Genomic DNA, 19,324 nt, shown 5'->3' on the forward strand with positions numbered 1-19,324 from the left:
TTTCTGAACACTATTCAATTTGGTTTTAAAAATTTAAACATAGATACTTAAAATTATTTTACATTCAAATCAAAATCGAGCCGCTTTAATAGTTTAATGCCATTTCTATATTACGTCGACTAATACTTACTAGTCACAATATTTATTAATACCTACATTATATTTACATTTGATAATAACGTAATCCTAAATTTAAATCCTTACCATTATGAACTAGGTAGGTAGTTCTTCCACTTTGCCTTTCACTGTTAATGCTAACTATATTTACAATTATAAACTATATTAGTGTGTAATTTACTCTGCTATTTTGGTTTATCGTAAAAATAAATAGACAAATATCCAAACGGAAATAATATTTTATAAGAATTGTCTGAAGCCAGTTGGTATTGCGCAACAATACAGTCCGTACGTATTGTAGGTACTAGTTTTTGTTTTGACAATTTTACGTATTGTTAAGTTTTTAAATTTTTTTAAATTAAAAATGGCAACATCTGAGTGCAGTGAGAAGTGGAACAATGTAAATACATGTCTTTTTATTGACTTGTACAAAGAAAGGGAGTACCTCTGGAATCCAAAACATTCGGATTATAAAAATAAATTGGTCAGATTTGACGGATTAACTGAAATTGGAAATATAATGAAGATATCAGTCGAAGAATGTGAAAAGAAAATTAAAAATCTTCTGAGTCAATATGCCAGAGAGAAAAAAAAAGATCAAAATAACAAAAAATCTGGCGCTGGTGCTAGTACTGTCAAAAACATTTGGTTTGCTTATGAACAAATGCATCAGTTTCTGCAAGATAGGAATAAACCAATGCACACAAGGGATACAGCAGAAGAAGAAACTACTAGTGCAGTATTAGTAAGTATATTTTAATATTTATACTATATATAAATTTATATTTATGAAAATATTTGTATTATAATTAATACAAATAAAACAAATAATATTTTATATTATTCAAATATAATTTTACTTCCGATACAAATTATAAATTCAATTAGGTATATACTAAAAATATAAATAAAAATTAGTTGCATAAATCTTGCCAATCAACTCGTCCTATGTCTGATACATAATACATTTTAAATTCATCGCGGATTTCTTGTACTTCTAAAGCAGATTTTCGTGGGATTTGGGGCAAACTTTGGAATGATGACATTTCTACTAGCTGTTTTCTCCAAGATCCTGGATTTAAAATTCCTGTGTCCATATCTTCGACATCAAAACTACCACTTGGACAATATACATGTTTTGAGTTCTTGCTACTTCTTAAATAATTATGTAGGTAAATGCATGCCATTGTAGCAGCCTCGGCTTTTTTTGGTTCCAACAACATAGGTTTTCTAAAAATTCTAAACACAGAAGATAGAATACCAAATGCATTTTCAACAACTCGGCGCCCTCTACTTAGTCTGTAATTGTGTATCCTTTCAGGTGATCCTTTCTGGTTAAGCCCAGGATAAGGCTTCATCATATTTTTTCCAAGTGGAAATGCATTATCTGCCAGAAATACAAATGGAATAGGTTTTACTCTTCCGGGTAATGGACGCTCAGAAGGAAGATTTAATAAATTATTAGACATCATGTTATTGAATTTGGTGTCCCCGAAAACACCTCCATCCGAAATTCTTCCCTGAGCCCCAACACTAGCCCAAATAAATTTGTAATTTGCATCTACACATGCCATTAAAACGATACTATGGAATGACTTATAGTTAAAATATTCTGTGCCGGAATTTATAGGTGCTTGGAGAGAAATATGTTTACCGTCCCATGCTCCAATACAATTAGGAACATTCCATTTCAAAAAAAATTGTTCAGCTATATTCAACCATTCATCTGTAGTATTAGGCGTCTAAAAACCAGAGATCAAAAATACATTTGTTATTATTTAAATTGTTTCAATGCACTAAATGATTTACAATATAAATATTCAATATTATAGTTAACATACCTACAGTACATTTTATAAGTTTAATAATAATAATAATAAAAACCCATATACTGACATTTAATTTTATCATTTTACTATCAGACATTAGATAACACAGTAGGATAAAAAACATATTATAAATTTTTAACTATAAACTAATTAAAAAATTTTTGAAAGTTTTAGAAATATTGTCAAAATTTTAATTTTAAATGCTTATAGTTTTTATAAGAATTATTATTATACAAAAATAAGATTACTGATGACAGACACACAAAAAAAAAATTAATAATTAAAAAAAAAACAAATTATTTTAAATAAATACATATTTACTTATAATATATACTAATACATATTGCATCGCTCCGAATCTAAAATTATTATGTATTTATTAATGTAAATTATTATATGTATATGTCTTAATAATATTACAATTTTTTAGATTAAATTATCAACATAGTTTTTCACATTTGTACAATTATAATTTTAAAGTACCTACCTAGTTTAAAATGATTTAACGTAGTTGTTAATGTTTTATTTGTTTGATTTAAGGGCATATTTTTATATTTTTGTTGGAATATTTGCATAAGTTTTTCGAAAAACTTATTGTACCTACAGCACCTATCCACTTGCCCAAATTGTTTATTCTTTTTTTTATTATTGTATGTTATTTTTACACTTTTTTAAGGAAATATCTCAATCTACTATTAAGGTGGTTCTAGTCAGATTGGATTTTTCATGCATTTAGACCAATAAGCTGGCGAAAAATACACATACTTTTAGTAGTCAAATTTTAATTTTGAATACTTATTTGAATTCGTTAGCCTCTTTTCTATGATCTGTAGGAAAAACTTTTTCATCTTTTTGTCTTGTTAGCACTTAAAAGTGCAAGTTAAATTTGAGAAATCAAGCAGTCATTTGAAACCGTAGTATACGTAAATTATCCAAAATATCCAAAATCGGTTTCCTACAAATCATAGAAAAGAGGCTGACGAATTCAAATAATTTTTCAAAATTGAAATTGGACCACTATAAGTATGTGTATTTTTCGCCAGCTTATTAGCATTTTTCACTGTTACGAGTGTACAAAAATATTTTTCCAGAGTGATTACGTTGACTTGTGCATGCGCGTACGTGTGCTATTGAACCGTGTACCCGCAGCTGGGCGATATAAAGTCTATTGTTATAGAGTTCGAATTTCTTCGAAATTAAAATTATATATTTTACTTATTATATTATTATTAATACCATTGATTAAAATACTTTAGTAGTAATGCTAATAGGTACTACTAATAATAATACTATAATATTTATAATCAATGAAAATAGTAAGTTGTTACCGTCAGTTGCCATCACGTGTTTCACTACGTTTAACGTTTGTGTTCATTTTATGCATTTGCAAATAATAATACATTTATAAAAATGAGTGATTGGCGATTCAGTAAAAAAACTCGTCCAAAATTATCTGCACCATGGAAAAAATCAAGGCATAATTTGAAAAATCTGCAATCCAAAATTACTAAAACCTTAGAGAACAACGATATTCAGGTATCTATGTGTTTATTTTGTATAATAAATTAAAATAATACCTTGTAATGTTATAGATATAAATAACTAGAGGCAGGTTTTTTACCGTTATATGGCATAGGCATTTATTACAATTTTCAACATATTTTAAAATACGCATACGCTGTAAAAAATAAGTGTTATAATAAATTTTCCGCCCTAGGTAGTGCCTCCCTACAATGCCTTATGGTAAATCCGTCTCTGATTATATTTTACATTACATAAGTAAATATAATAATAATTATGGTGTATTATTCATTGATGTTTGTGATAGATTTTGGATCATCCTAATAATTCAAATGAAAATAATGACAAAAACATTGATTGGTCTGATAGCAGGTAATTTGTATTTTATTGTTCTATTATTATTATTAATTTTTAATTTTCTATTATTTTTTAAAAGAAATACAAACGATGACACAATGACTCATACTATAAATAATAACATATTTCAACCCACATACAGATTAGTAGTATCAGACAGACATAAAATAAACGCAGAAGTGATTAATGTTTATTAGTATAACTACAATATTATACATTATAGGTGCAATGTGTTTAGTTTTTATAAATTGGTTTCTTTATATTTTTGTTATAATTAAAAAACAAACAACCTCAGAAAATTCAATTTTTATCAAGTGTTTATTTTATCTTTTCGGCCGATCAAATAAAATTGTATTGATATTTATTGAAAAAAAAAACTAAAAATATAAAATGAAATTGTCCATAAACAGCTCAAAATTAGTCAAAATATTTTCAAAATTTTATCGTGTCTAGAAAATGAGAATATCAATATTCAGTGAAATTTTCATGCATTTACAGTCATTTGTTTTTGAATTAAAACAAAATAAGAAAATTGTTACCTGAGAAATTGAGTGAATATCCAATGTTGTAAAAATAAGATCTTCAAACGCTCATAAAAATTTATTTTGAATTGATTTTATACATTTTTTTTTTTTTGATAAAGGTAGACAAACTTATGGTGGTTCTAGCCAGTTGAAAAATTATCGCTTTTAGACCTTTGGCTGTGACAAGATTGTGAGATTATGGTTGGTCCGATTTGATGTATTGATTTTACAATGATGAGTGTTTTTTTATTTTTTATTTTTTTTTGTATCTGTTATCACGTTTTGGGGCAGTAAAAGTGCTCAGATTTTTTCGACCAGCAACTTTTCTGATGGGAAAATGAATCTAGTTGGTACTTTGGGGGGGTCAAAATTAAAAAATTTCGAAAAGTTTTTAAACGCGGCGGGAAAAACAAACAAAAAATCGACAAAAATACGGGAATTTTTACGCAACGCAAAAATCAAGAAAAAAAATTACAAGTTGTGAAATTGTGAATGGGAAGCTTCGATTGAAACGTACGGATACGTTTTATTACCAAGTACAAGGTCAACTTCATATTTCAAAGAGACAATTTTGTTATTTTTGTATTTGGACACCTCGAGGTATGCTGCATGAAAAAATTAAAAGAGACGACAATTTTTGGTCCGAAAAAATGTTACAACAATTAACTAACTTCTACTATCGCTGTTTATTGCCAGAAATGGTTGATTCTCAGTTTGATAGAAATTTACCTATTAGGGATGGACTTGCATCAGAAAATGAAGATAGTTCCTAGTTGGTAAATTATTACATTTATAATTATTATTTCATTTATTTAACTATCATTTAATTTGTATTTTTAATTTTACGTGATGCAACATATTTTATTCAGTTCAAAATAAAATAATGTATATTGTATTTGTAATTTGTATATTATGAACAAAAGGCATATTATATAAATTTTTAATTTTTATTTCAAATTGTAATACACCTAGCTGATATTATAGCTAATTATTGTTTTAATGTATCCAAACTAAGAGGTATAAGAACAATCAAACTGAAAATATGATTTCACGGAAAAACTAAAAAAATCGCTGACGTGAAAATAAGCCAAACGCGTAGTTAGTATGTATAATAAACTAATTAATTGGTGACTTAATAGTGTAGAATGCATAATGTATTATAAAACTACGTAATATAATATATAGACATATAGTCACAAAAAACATCAAATGATGACACAGAATTGAAAAAATAAAAATAAGTAAAAAAATGTATTTTAGGTTGAATTTTAACCATCTACGTAAATATTAACGAAACTGTATGGACTATAATATTCTAATTATTGCTTTTATAAAACTTTTTTCCAAGCCACGGCAACATAGGTAATTCGATGTATTATTAGAGATGACACGTAACTGAAAAACAGAGTGGTCTCCCATCTAAGAACTATAAACAAATCATATTTGCAAAAGCATTTTCCTTGTTATGTGTCACCCGCCAATAAATAATAATAATAAGATCATTGACCCTTCATTGTATATTATATTGATTGTAGTTTATTTTGTTAGATAAGATAAAATTAAAAATAGCAGTCCGTAATGACACGGTACGCGCCACGCGGCTTGACATATATATATAGGGGTACTGATACGGGTCGCGGGCGCGATAAAATATAACGCACACACACTAATGTAATTTTACTTTTCACACACTAACAAGTCATATCGCAAGGGTCTAATGTATTGCCTATACAACATTCCTTAGAATATGACTGACTAGAACCACCTTAACTCTATAGAGCTTAATTCAACAATATCTACAGAACCTGTAGTAAGCAGTGCAATCTCATCTCCGATAGAAACGCCTAGAAATTCTGGGAAAAAAAAAAATAGTTCCGAAAATGAAGTAATGAGGAAAAGAGCTTTTGATATTCTGGAAGATGTATATCAAAATCGTGGAACAAGAGATGAATTTACTCTTCTCGGTGATGAAGTTGCAATGCAGGTCAGAACTCTTACATCATCCTATGCTCGCTCTACTGTTAAGTTCAAAATACAATCACTTCTGTATGAAGCGAGATTGGGGTATTATGATGAACCGCAAGTTAATTATCAAGGTAATCAGTGTTTAATATAAATAAATTTGAATTTTATGAATTACGTAATTATATTTTTTAGGTTTTGAAAATTCAACAACACAACATTTGACACAACACGGTACTCAGGCAGCAACTCAATCATCTCAACCGTACAACCAATAAGCTGGGAACAGGTTTTAGAAGATGGTACTCAAAATGAAGATGCAAGTACAAGCCAAATTACATATCTTTAATCTAAGTTTTCATTTTATTTTCAATTATTATATGATTAATTTTTATAATTTCCTACACATACTACTTTAATTTTCTAAAAATAAAAATGTTCAAATTTTGTTTGTTAATTGTTCAAATTTTTAATAATCTATTAAAAATGTAATAATTAATTATGCACAGCTAAAATTAATAATACTAATAAATAATAATACATTTTGTTTACTTTTAGTATTATTCTATTCAGAATGTAAATAATTTATGATTTACCTTAACGTAATGTTTCAATGATGAAATTAATGCTTCACACACTTCAGGTACTATGAATGAGATGGATGGTTGTGATATTTTAAATAAATAAGATAGGTCCATGAACGAATCGCCCGATGCCAAGAAACGAAGAGTAACTGCCAATCTCTCATTTATGGATATATAGGTACTCGAAAATTTGTGTTCTGGCGTTTTATTTTAGGACCGATTATTTTTAAAATATCTTCAAAATCAGTACATGCCATCCGTAGAAAATTTTGAAACGTGCTACGAATACCTTCTCCTGGACTAAAACCTATTATGTCATCCTGGATGTAGTCTGCAAGCATACGATTTCCATTATATTTGCTTCTATCTAAACTTGCTCTTGTCCAAACTCGGCGTTGGTTCGTCTTCACTAACTAAAATAAAAGCAGCAGCACTACACGACGGACGAAATTCAACTGTGGGTCCGGAAAATAAATAAATTAGTTTTTATAAATGTCGAACGTAAAATGTCGAACGTATTTAATAATAAATCTACAAATCGACATCATGTTCGACACGACGTAGTATATTGTCGATCGACTGGTGTCGATTCAGTGTAATACCGGCTTAATATATCTGTATAATTGTGTGTGTGTGTGTGTGTGTGTGTGTGTGTGTGTGTGTGTGTGTGTGTGTGTGTGTGTGTGTGTGTGTGTGTGTGTGTGTGTGTGTGTGTGTGTGTGTGTGTGTGTGTGTGTGTGTGTGTGTGTGTGTGTGTGTGTGTGTGTGTGTGTGTGTGTGTGTGTGTGTGTGTGTGTGTGTGTGTGTGTGTGTGTGTGTGTGTGTGTGTGTGTGTGTGTGTGTGTGTGTGTGTGTGTGTGTGTGTGTGTGTGTGTGTGTGTGTGTGTGTGTGTGTGTGTGTGTGTGTGTGTGTGTGTGTGTGTGTGTGTGTGTGTGTGTGTGTGTGTGTGTGTGTGTGTGTGTGTGTGTGTGTGTGTGTGTGTGTGTGTGTGTGTGTGTGTGTGTGTGTGTGTGTGTGTGTGTGTGTGTGTGTGTGTGTGTGTGTGTGTGTGTGTGTGTGTGTGTGTGTGTGTGTGTGTGTGTGTGTGTGTGTGTGTGTGTGTGTGTGTGTGTGTGTGTGTGTGTGTGTGTGTGTGTGTGTGTGTGTGTGTGTGTGTGTGTGTGTGTGTGTGTGTGTGTGTGTGTGTGTGTGTGTGTGTGTGTGTGTGTGTGTGTGTGTGTGTGTGTGTGTGTGTGTGTGTGTGTGTGTGTGTGTGTGTGTGTGTGTGTGTGTGTGTGTGTGTGTGTGTGTGTGTGTGTGTGTGTGTGTGTGTGTGTGTGTGTGTGTGTGTGTGTGTGTGTGTGTGTGTGTGTGTGTGTGTGTGTGTGTGTGTGTGTGTGTGTGTGTGTGTGTGTGTGTGTGTGTGTGTGTGTGTGTGTGTGTGTGTGTGTGTGTGTGTGTGTGTGTGTGTGTGTGTGTGTGTGTGTGTGTGTGTGTGTGTGTGTGTGTGTGTGTGTGTGTGTGTGTGTGTGTGTGTGTGTGTGTGTGTGTGTGTGTGTGTGTGTGTGTGTGTGTGTGTGTGTGTGTGTGTGTGTGTGTACGCCGTGCGGTCGAACGCGGAACGATTCGCGAGCGATTATTATGATAATATTATATAATAATACATATCATACATGTATAATATTATAATTAATAATATTATTCCCGTAATAATTATAACATATTTTACTATTTTTACTCTTCTTCTACCTATTTTAGTGTTTTTTATTATATTTTCATAATACAAATCATGTAACAATATAATTATTTTTAAATATTTTGAATACATAATATATTATGTACAGTATAGTTGCTTAATAGTTTAAATAAATAAAGAGTAGCGATGACATTAACATATATTAGTGTGACCAGACGTCCCTCATTAGGGGGGATTGTCCGGTTTTTCAGAGGTGCGTCCCGCATATCTAAATGTCCCACTTTGGTCCCGCATTTATAAAAATTGAAGTGGTACATCATGATTCATGATTCTATTACACTCTACAGGACGTTGTATCAGACTTGCAATCATGAATTGATAATAATAAAAAATTTGTATCCAAGCCCCAAGGATAAGTATTAAAACTGTAATTGTGATTGTAAATTAAAATTTGTTTAAGTAAAAACTTTAACATTTTAAAATATATGAAGTATCTAATTGTTTGTCTGATTTGTTTATCAATAATATTTAAATAAAATGAAATGTAATGTAATTGCTATTATTATGTATTTACATTTTACGTACTTCTTTTTTTAAGTGTCCCCCTTTAGAATAAAATTATTATGGTCACACTAACATATATACAATTTCAACTTTATTATTAGTTATTAATTAGTCTATACAAAGTATTGAAGAAAAGTTAATTAAAATTTTAATTAATTATATATTTGTATTATAATTAAAAAGTAAGAATATGAATGAGTAAAAATTTAAAATTATTGCAATGCAGTTTATTGCAGTGGGGTTACGGACTGTGTACCATAAATTATATCAGTTCCCCCTATATTCACACCCAATGTGCGCCTATAGGGGCAACAGCCCACAGATTAAATTTGCACCGGGGCCCATCTAGTTCTAGCTACTACGGAACTGCAGGAAATACTTTTTATTATTGAAATAAATTACGCGTATTGGTCAATCCCAAACAAAATTCGCTCCACGACTATATATGTTATTGTGTACCTTTGAATGTATTAATGATTTATGAATTGTTTCAGACAATTTTTTTTCAAAATATAAGATTGCTATGAACTACGTAGTATATATAGGTAAACTTTGTTATACAAAAGTACAATTACATTAAATTTTAATAATATATAATCTCACTATCTCATCAGTTTATACTATATAAATTTATCATCTGCGGACTGCAATAGGTATGCACATACGAACTTTTAAATGTCACTTATCACTATATATATATATATATATATATTTATGTAATGTTTATACTATACTATAATTACTAAATATTTATAAACAAATAAATTTTAAATATTTTATTATAATTAATTTTTAAAATTGTATTATCAAGTTTATTTAATATATTTTAATTATAAAATTACAAACATTTAAATTAAGGCTATTGTTAAACTTATAATAAATATTTAACTATGAATATTTAATTTTGAATATATTTTAAATATTTAATAATTATTGTCTTAATTTAACTTAATATCAAATTTTTATTTAAACTATAATAATTATTTTCAAAAAATATTAAATATTGGGTAAATATATTATTATAAATATTTAATTTAAAATTACAACTAAATATTTATCAAATTGTTTTCATTGGAATTTGCTGTGTGGGTCCCTGTATATCGTGTATATTTTAAAATTATTGAAGATAACTTTAAAACAATCATGATTTAAGTAACTGCAAAATATTTGTGTAATTTTCTTTCATAATATATATTATAATATTATAGGACATAACAAATTTTGCACAACATATTATATCGAATTTCAAAAGTTCTTAATTTGAAAAGGTACAAAATAACACGTAACATTAACATTTTAATACATCTAGGTATACGTATTACTTAAAAGTTCCATCTTCCCGAAAACGTAAGAGTATTTTATTTTTTATATTCTTAATAACTTGTAAGAAATTATTTACACATTAAATGTAATTTATTAGTTTGTTACAATACCTCACAAATTGACACCTCTCAGTGTTGGTTAGTTTCAATAATAACATATTTAAAAAGTTAAGTTATATAATATTATAATATGTTTATAACACATTCGTATTCTATAATTATTTAAATAGTTCAATTAGCTACGACGTCGACACAGGCCGCACAACCGGCTGAAAATGTTTTTCGCGGACGCGGGAGGGCACGATGACGGCCTCCGTTGATATGCCATTTGTGCAGGAGGTTTGGCCACTTACGGCGGGACTGTCCTAATAATTATTGTAAGTAGGTACCTACCTAGTGGCTAGATAAATATATCAAAAGAACTTACTTCAATGAATTCACCTTCATTCACAATAATAATATAATATAATAAAAAATTGCTTACGCTCTGCCCTATGCAATATGCAATAAGCACCATATTTACATATAGAATAATATTTAATATAATATTATATTATTATAGGTAGTAGGTACACTATTAAATGTCATACGTTATACAATTTTTGTTTCCACTGAAAATTTGTCATATACGGGATTGTACGATCTGTGTTATTATGTCCCATTGTTATACTTTATAACTAAATATGTATTAAACTAAATTGTACTTGCGCGGGACAACTGTTCTCTCGTAGTATTTGTAGCAGAATTATTAGAATTCCGCACCATAAAGGTAAGAACTTTATCTGTCATAGTGTCGTTATTTTTTAATACCATAAATATAATTAAAGTTATCAGCTTAAGAAAATAGGTACATTTTTACAAAATTATTTTATTTAATTATTAAAAATTTGTGGTTTGTGCCATCGAAAAAAAAACCACGATATGACACAGATAATGTTCTTACCTATGTGTTGTGGAATTCTGATGATTCTAAATTCTAAATACTGAGAGAGAAAATTTGTCCCGTACAAGTACTACAGTTTTTGCTATGTTCTATACGTTTGTAAGACGGAGACAACGCATGCGAGTGTGGAGTCCTCTTAAAAATTAGTATTTAAATATAAAATAACTGATAAACGCTAACAAAATTTATGATAATTTCCACACAGAGTTTGAACGAGTAATTTTTTCTTGCACCCAATTCACGGGAATATAGAAGATTTATGTGAGTCAAAATACACATCATTGCCGCACACCCGGAAAAATCGTTATCATTATCGTTAAGAAATCTGGAAGTGGAGGCATTAAATGGCAGTATTATGAGTCGATGAGAGATGCCCTTTCGCCATTTGCAAGGCAGGCTGTTTCGCCTCCAAAAGGTAAAATTGAATATATTATTGTACATAGGTACTTTTTTTTATATATGCTTGTATCTTATTATTTTATTTTTTGTATGAATTGTTACACTAGGATCTCTGATATTTCTATGTCTTGTATATTGATCATATTTTTAATAGACATATTAATATTTTAAGTGCGAATTCATTTGTAATTAAAACTGATATTACGGTGCAGCTCAGTTTAGTTTGGAAATTTTTATTAAAAAGGATATTATTTATGAAGAAAAAAACAATGAATCTACAATTTGTTAAATAATTTAATTTTCTCTTATGATTGGCAAAATGTACTTATTAATAATGATGTAGACATATTAGTATATAAATTTGACCATAAAATAACTGATCTGATTACTAATTCTAGTAAAGTATCTTCTATTTCCAGTATCAATTATAAGAAAAACAGAAAATTAAAAATCTGGATAACTAACGGTCTTCTTATTTTAATTAATAATAGGCAAAACTTAAAGCGCCTTTTGACTTAAAGCTTAATGAACACTATACTAAACAGAAATCTTTTAAACCTTTTGATAAAAAAAAGCTCTTCATTTATATTATACTAAACTAATTTCTTTATCAAATAATAATATGAAAACCACATGGAGTTTTATACAGTATAAAACAAAAGGAACCACCTATAAATAGTCTGACTAGAAATGATTCCAATTCTCCAATAACTGACAAACATGAAATATTAAACTACTTCTTATTTTATACATAATAATTTGGATAAAATACATTTTTATTATTGTAAATATTTAAATGTGCATTGTAAATGTATGCTCTGTATAAAAAGTATGTACTTAGTGTTCTAACCTATCTGTATTTATGTATACAATAGTCTATACAAAACCTGCAGTAACTAGTACATCAAAGCTTTACCTAATACCTACTTATCCACTTTTTTACTTGTAGATGCCTTTTATATCAACAAATAAATAAATGTTTTTTAATATTTTTCTGTGTTGCGTAGATTTATTACACGAATCTTCTGATGTTCAATTGGCATCCAGTTCTGGTACAACGTTGATTCCTACACCACAAGTTGAAGTTTTAGCTTCTACTTCAATACAAAAACCAACATCATGTATAGATAAAATCACACAGCCAAAAGCACCGGTCTGGTTTCAACAATTTGAAGGTTTAAAAAATAAACAACTTGATGCAATCAATAAAAATGCAACACAACTTAATGATCGGTAAGTGGACTTATAATTTTTGGTATTATTCATGAAATGCAATTTCTTATTCTATCCATACCTCCGAATTAGATTTGACAAATTAGAAAAAAGAGAAGAAGCCATGTTGGTGATACAGGAACAACTTGTAAGCAAGTTGGGTGAAGCCAACAAAATAGAGTTACAAAAGTTGGAACTTTTTAAACAAATGTTTAATTTAGGTTAATGTTGACATCTAGGTATATAATATATTATCATGTTATATTGCTATTACCTATAAACAGTTACTATTATCTTTGTTTTTATTAGTTCTATATGTTTTTTTTTTTTTATTAATTTTGCAATGCTATAGGGTATAGTAAAATAAGTGTTACTGTAATTTTATTTGTTTTTGATTATATTAATAATTATAATTTATTTGAAAGTTAAATAAACTAATATTGTTTTTTTTTATGAAGTTTGTAATACGTTTATGAAAAGAAACTCAGCAATTCAATAACTAAAATCTAGAGTTGCCCAAAAATTAATGTTTTTTTATAAATTTTTAAATTATGATGTAGAACTCCGAAAGGAGCCTTAAAAACATAAATACACACATAATTAGATATAAAGAAACTTATTTTTATATTTATATACATTTAGATAGCTAATAGATGGCATAACATATACCGTTTTTCTAAACCACTTATAGTTTCTTCTTCGTTGGATTCCAGAGAGTCGATTTCTGGTAATATTGCATCACAGTCAAAATTATCCTTCACCGACATACAAACATTATGTAAACAACATGCTGCAGTAACAATTTTACCACACAAATCTTTTTTATATATATCCATATGTCTATAATACAAAATACAATTCTACTTAGTACCTATATCAAATAATATAAAATGAATCTCTGTATATCACACATGTATACATACTTTAATTTCCTGAATCTTTCTATTAATTTCCCAAATGCTTGTTCAATCAATATTCGGCTACTGCTTAATTTTTTGTTAAATATTTTTTGTTCTCTTGTCAAACGTCCATTATCCTTAAAGGGTATCATCAAGCCTTCAGATAATGGATATGCACCATCTCCAATAATATGGCATGATGGTGGCAAAACAGATTCAGGATCATTAATTACTTTTTGGCCAATCTTACTACAACGGTATACTCTTGCATCGTGAGAACGACCAGGCCAACCAGCAAATATATCAATGAACATTAAATTTGCATCAACAATTCCCTAAAACAAGTTGCTGCTTAAGTTATTATAATTATAAAAAATATGACGTTTTCTTAAATACAATGAATGTACATAAAATTAATATAATTCATAAATAGTAAAAGTATATTTAAAACAGTCTTGTAAAGTACTTGAGTAAAATGTTTTTGTACCTTTTATAAGACTGAAATTTTATCCAACCTATAATATTATACTAGGCACTTGCTTCCTATTACAGAACATATTTCTGTCAAGTTTGGGCATCTTAGTTCTTTTTCCCATGGATATAATATATTTACATGACAACCATCAATACATCCAACAACATTTGGAAAAGAATCTTCTCCACGAAGCCTATCGAACTGTTTTACATTATTTAATGCAGCTTGTCCCAAAGGCCATACAATGAGCTTCCCAGCTATTTCATTAAACGCCAGTAGACGGTTTTCTACTATGGCGTGACTAGCATAGGCGCAATTTGGGGGGTGCTTGGGGGTGTTTAGCACCCCCAAATTTCATATTAGCACCCACAAATTTTTAACAGCATTATCGAATATTCGAATGTTTATTGCTTATAACTTATGATATTATGTAGTCCCAATGTTAATTTGTTTTTCCAAATGCCAATAGGTAATTTATTATTTCTATTATGATTAATAAATTATTATGTACTATTAACATAAGAATATTTTATAGAAGGATAGTCGATTTAGACATTTATTTTAGTCGGTAACGATTACGCCGAAACGTCTATCGACTATTCGCGTATGCCGTTGCCGTAACAGCTTTATCAATTTCTTTCGTGAATCCGGTAAATAGAAAAAAAACATTTATAAATAGAACGCGCGTGATCAATTTATTGTCGATCCAAACTCCGAGCGACCATTAATTTGATCATTTCATTTTTTCTGCGAAAACACACAGGTTGTGCTTATGTACACCATTAGTCTATAGTGTCTGTACTCAATTGTCTGAATTAGTTACGAATCCTATACGTGTAACGTGTTTTAGTGTTTAATGTTTATAGTTTATTCTTATTAATTAAATTGAATAATATTATTATTAGTTATTACTCAAGTTGTGATTGCTTTTAAAGTTTATTCATAGGCGTGCGCAGGGGGTATGCAGGGTATGCAGCTGCATACCCTGAAGTTCTGTGAGGGGCGAACATCGACTCTGGAAAATTGAAACATCCAGTTATCAGTTATCAACTACCAAGTATTTGCGAAATTCATACTTCTTGTATTATGTAGTGGTATTTATTACAATATTTTTTTTATTAAACAGCAGGTTTTTTCAATATTTGTGAATTGTGTATACATATTATCATAATTTTACGAGCCTAAAATAACTTTCAGGGCGCGCTATTGTCAGCCTTCTGCATATCCTGAAAAAGAGGCCTGCGCACGCCTATGAGTTTATTATTGCAAATACTCAAAAGATGTTTAGTATTTTCAATATTGTAAAAAAGCCAAAAAATGAAAAACCCCAAGAAGTAAGTCATGATATTTAATAAATAAAGAAAAACCCATCTTTATAATCATCTTAATGTTAATATTGATTATTGTTAAATTTTTACATATTTTAGTTGAATTCTGAGGTTGTTGATGACCCTGAATTGGAAATTGTAGAAAAATATGTTATAGTTAATCAATCTGATGCTAATTGTGTTGAAACATTAGCAAATGAACTCCAACATTCTGATTTGGGAAATCTTACAACTGGGCCATATTGTCCTGTTTTAAATGTAAGTTAACATTTTGTTAAATTTAATAACAATAACAATAATACTAACATTATTAGGTAATTATAAATAATTGAGATTACATTAATTATTCATAGTAGGCAGTAACTAGTATGTATTAATCATATTTGTTTAATATTTAAATACTTTTTCTGTATTTCAAATATATTAAATACAAAATCCTTCCGAACAAGATTTTTAGTTTGGTTTTTCGACTATGAAGAAATTGCTTAATAATAATAAGTTATAAATTATCACTTGAACATAATTAAATTAATTGGTTTTAAGAATTAAGAACCTTGAAACAACAAAGCTAAAAAAATATATATTTAAAAGTATTTGAAATACTTTTTGAATATATTTAAATACTTATTAGCAAAGATATTTGAATAAATATTTTAATACTTTTTAACTGAAGTATTTAAATACCTATACGAATTCTTTTGAAAAGTATTTTAAACCACATTGGTATTAAAATTATTCATTAAATATTTTAATACCTATTTAAAATACTTTTATTTGTATATATTGTATTGTAATCGTTCTATCTTGTAGGTTTATAAGCTAACTAGATTTGGTTCGCAAAACAGATCGTTTAGTAGCGAATGGTATAAACAATATAATTGGTTGGAGTATAGTATAAAAAGCAATGCAGCATTTTGCTATGAACTTATTGATGAAGTTTGGTTTGTCCCAAAGACGTATACCTTTAATATAATATTTAAATAAACATATTTACCTGTTTTTATATACCTTAAATTTGTGTTTTATTTTATTTAAATGGTGTCGTGGTATGGTCATAAGGGGGTGTGGGGGCAAAGCCCCCCACGGGTCACTTTGGTCAACTCAAACCTAGCACCCCCATGCATTTAACCCAAATTGTGCCTATGGTGACTAGTGCTTTCTGCCACATTAAACCTATTTGAAATTTGTCTGAAATGAATTTAAATACATTGCTATTTATATAAAAAAAACATGATATAAAAGTAGGTATACTACCGGTGCGTTTCACAATTTGCCATAAACCAAATGAATAATAACACTTGCTTTTCAACATTAATCTTTACAGATTGTGATGATAAAATAGGACCTATATATGAAATTACTACCTAAAAAAAATTAATAGAGTACCTAAATGACTGTTGTTTTTTTTTAAATACAGCTTTCAGTACTTGACTATTACAAAAACTGTTGATTATTATTAAGTGTTTAAAATAATTAAACGAACCTGAACACTACTTCTATTTAAGCGAAAATGAGATTTGAATTCCTTATCTTCAAATCTGGGTACCATAGTTTCAGCAAAACCTATAATTTTTGTTTTAAATATTTTACTTTTACTCTCTTCGCTAAATAGAAGTACATCATCTTCAAACTCATCAGTATGTCCATCATCAAAATTAAGTGAACGAACTAACACATCTAATAAAATATATACCAATATGTAACAAGACGTAGTACAGCTTTTTTTTATTTAATTTAATAAAAAAGTTCTTACTTTTTCTTGCAGGAAATGTTTGAACTATGAGATTTGGTATATGATTTCTACTGAAGATAAATTCCTTAAACAATTTGATTTTCATATCATCCATTTTAAAACTAATACCTATATTACTTGTTATAATTTCATATAATGGACAACGAACACAACTCACAAGATACAAAATATAATGGATTATTGAAATAAGAATAATTATGTATTTCAAGTATTACTGATTAGCTGATGTGATATTTTTATTTGAATAAATCACTATAATGATATATTATATATAGGTATATCAGCTGACAGCTAGTATAATGGTATTATATTATAATGATTAATGATAATAATATTAGGTAAATGGTTGCTGTAATTGTAATCCCTACAAAAACACTTCGCCAACTCCGTGTAAAAAAACACTCATATCATACACACTCATACCCTTAAAATTATTACTCCCTATAATTTTTTTAATAGGTGATTTTACTCCATGATTACTCGAAAACATAAAAAATGTTTTTGTAAATTTTTCAAAGATCCAAAACATTAAGGATTGGTAATTGTATCACAAAATAATTTAGTTTTTTTTATCATTTTAAAATGCCAATAGTTCAAGATCTCAAATTTCTAGAAATTGTTTAGAGGCTAAATAAATACATCGTGATGGAGAATTAGAAACTGAATATCGTCTTGCAAGTCAGAGAGAATATGCGTGCAAGAGAGCTAAGTATTGAGCGTTCACAAAGGCTTGCTGAACAAAATATTAGAACTGTACAAGATCGCATTTAGGGTATCAAGCTCTGAGCGTTCCGAAAGCTTTCGAAATTAGAAAGAAAGACAACAGATGTTGACGACGGCTGGAGTTCGCAATCGACTTTTAGCTCACAGTAATAACAGATCGGCTTTCAGCTAGATTGATTATGCTCAACAGTGTTCCGTCCGAATCGGATCCATGAATGCTATAAATGTTCTACCAAAAAATGGACAATTAATAATCTAGATATTATCCCTAATAAAGTCACAAAATCTCCTCTTTATAACAACACTACAATAAACAAAAATATCTAAAGATAAAATATAAAATATAATATTACTTCACGGGTGAAGTCGTGACGGGTCGGCTAGTATATTATATTATATTACTGTTTATATTACTCGTACATCTTATTATTATTGCTGTGTCCTGTGTCTGTAACTAAAATATGACTTACCCCCTTTTTTTTTAAATTTAATTTTTATTGTTTTTATAGAATTTAAGCATCATCTACATTCTACTTTAAATTTAGTTTATTTTAATAGGGTCAATATATATTTTACATACGTGCATCGAATAATATAATAATGTAAACAAAATAGATAAGCTAGACTCAAATACCGACTGCACCGATTACCGATAGACGGACCAAGACGATAGTGAACCATGTGTCCATAATGTTAGTGTAATAGTGTGAAGAAAAAAAAATAGTATGTGTTTGAACACACGGAGGAGAAAAATAGTAGGTAGTGAGAGAAATACGCCGCCGTCGCATGAATCCCCGCCACCCGTCTCCGACAAAGTGACGCGTATAATACGGCAGTCGCGAGTCGGCGGCAAAAGTAATAAAAAATGATCATTAAAATATCCACAGTTTTTTGCTCATAACTGAAATATTATTCAACCGATTTCATTGAAAATTGTAAAAGCACGTAGCCTATGATTTTATCGATCGACTGATACCTCATTTTAACGATTGTACCATTTATTAGACCTACAGCTGCCTTTAATAAAGAGTAGCAAAATATTAACACGTATAAAATGGGAATGTTTTGGTTTCAGATAATATACACGGTCGAGTGCTTCGCTTCTTTTTTGTTTTTACTTAGCTCGCGGCACTACC

General features: G+C 29.1%; 1 protein-coding gene and 1 long non-coding RNA gene across 2 annotated transcripts; both read left to right on the forward strand.

The window, feature by feature from the left end:
• The first annotated feature begins 5,299 nt into the window (after positions 1 to 5,299).
• On the forward strand, positions 5,300 to 6,716 carry LOC149059958 (uncharacterized). The gene is made up of 2 exons (XR_016189393.1): positions 5,300 to 6,444; positions 6,506 to 6,716. It is a non-coding gene; the product is annotated as an uncharacterized LOC149059958 (long non-coding RNA).
• Positions 6,717 to 10,727: 4,011 nt separating this feature from the next.
• Positions 10,728 to 13,356, forward strand: LOC149059959 (uncharacterized). Its single transcript, XM_089217949.1, has 4 exons — positions 10,728 to 10,833; positions 11,605 to 11,814; positions 12,806 to 13,031; positions 13,104 to 13,356. Exons 2-4 carry the CDS (start codon positions 11,763 to 11,765, stop codon positions 13,234 to 13,236), a joined length of 411 nt encoding a protein of 136 aa, XP_089074075.1. The 5' UTR covers positions 10,728 to 10,833; positions 11,605 to 11,762; the 3' UTR covers positions 13,237 to 13,356.
• The last annotated feature ends 5,968 nt before the right edge of the window (positions 13,357 to 19,324 follow it).

This window comes from Diuraphis noxia, unplaced genomic scaffold (genome assembly GCF_037042655.1).
Source record: "Diuraphis noxia isolate RWA-SAM2 unplaced genomic scaffold, SU_Dnox_SAM2 contig0001, whole genome shotgun sequence".
NCBI classification, from domain to species: domain Eukaryota; kingdom Metazoa; phylum Arthropoda; class Insecta; order Hemiptera; family Aphididae; genus Diuraphis; species Diuraphis noxia.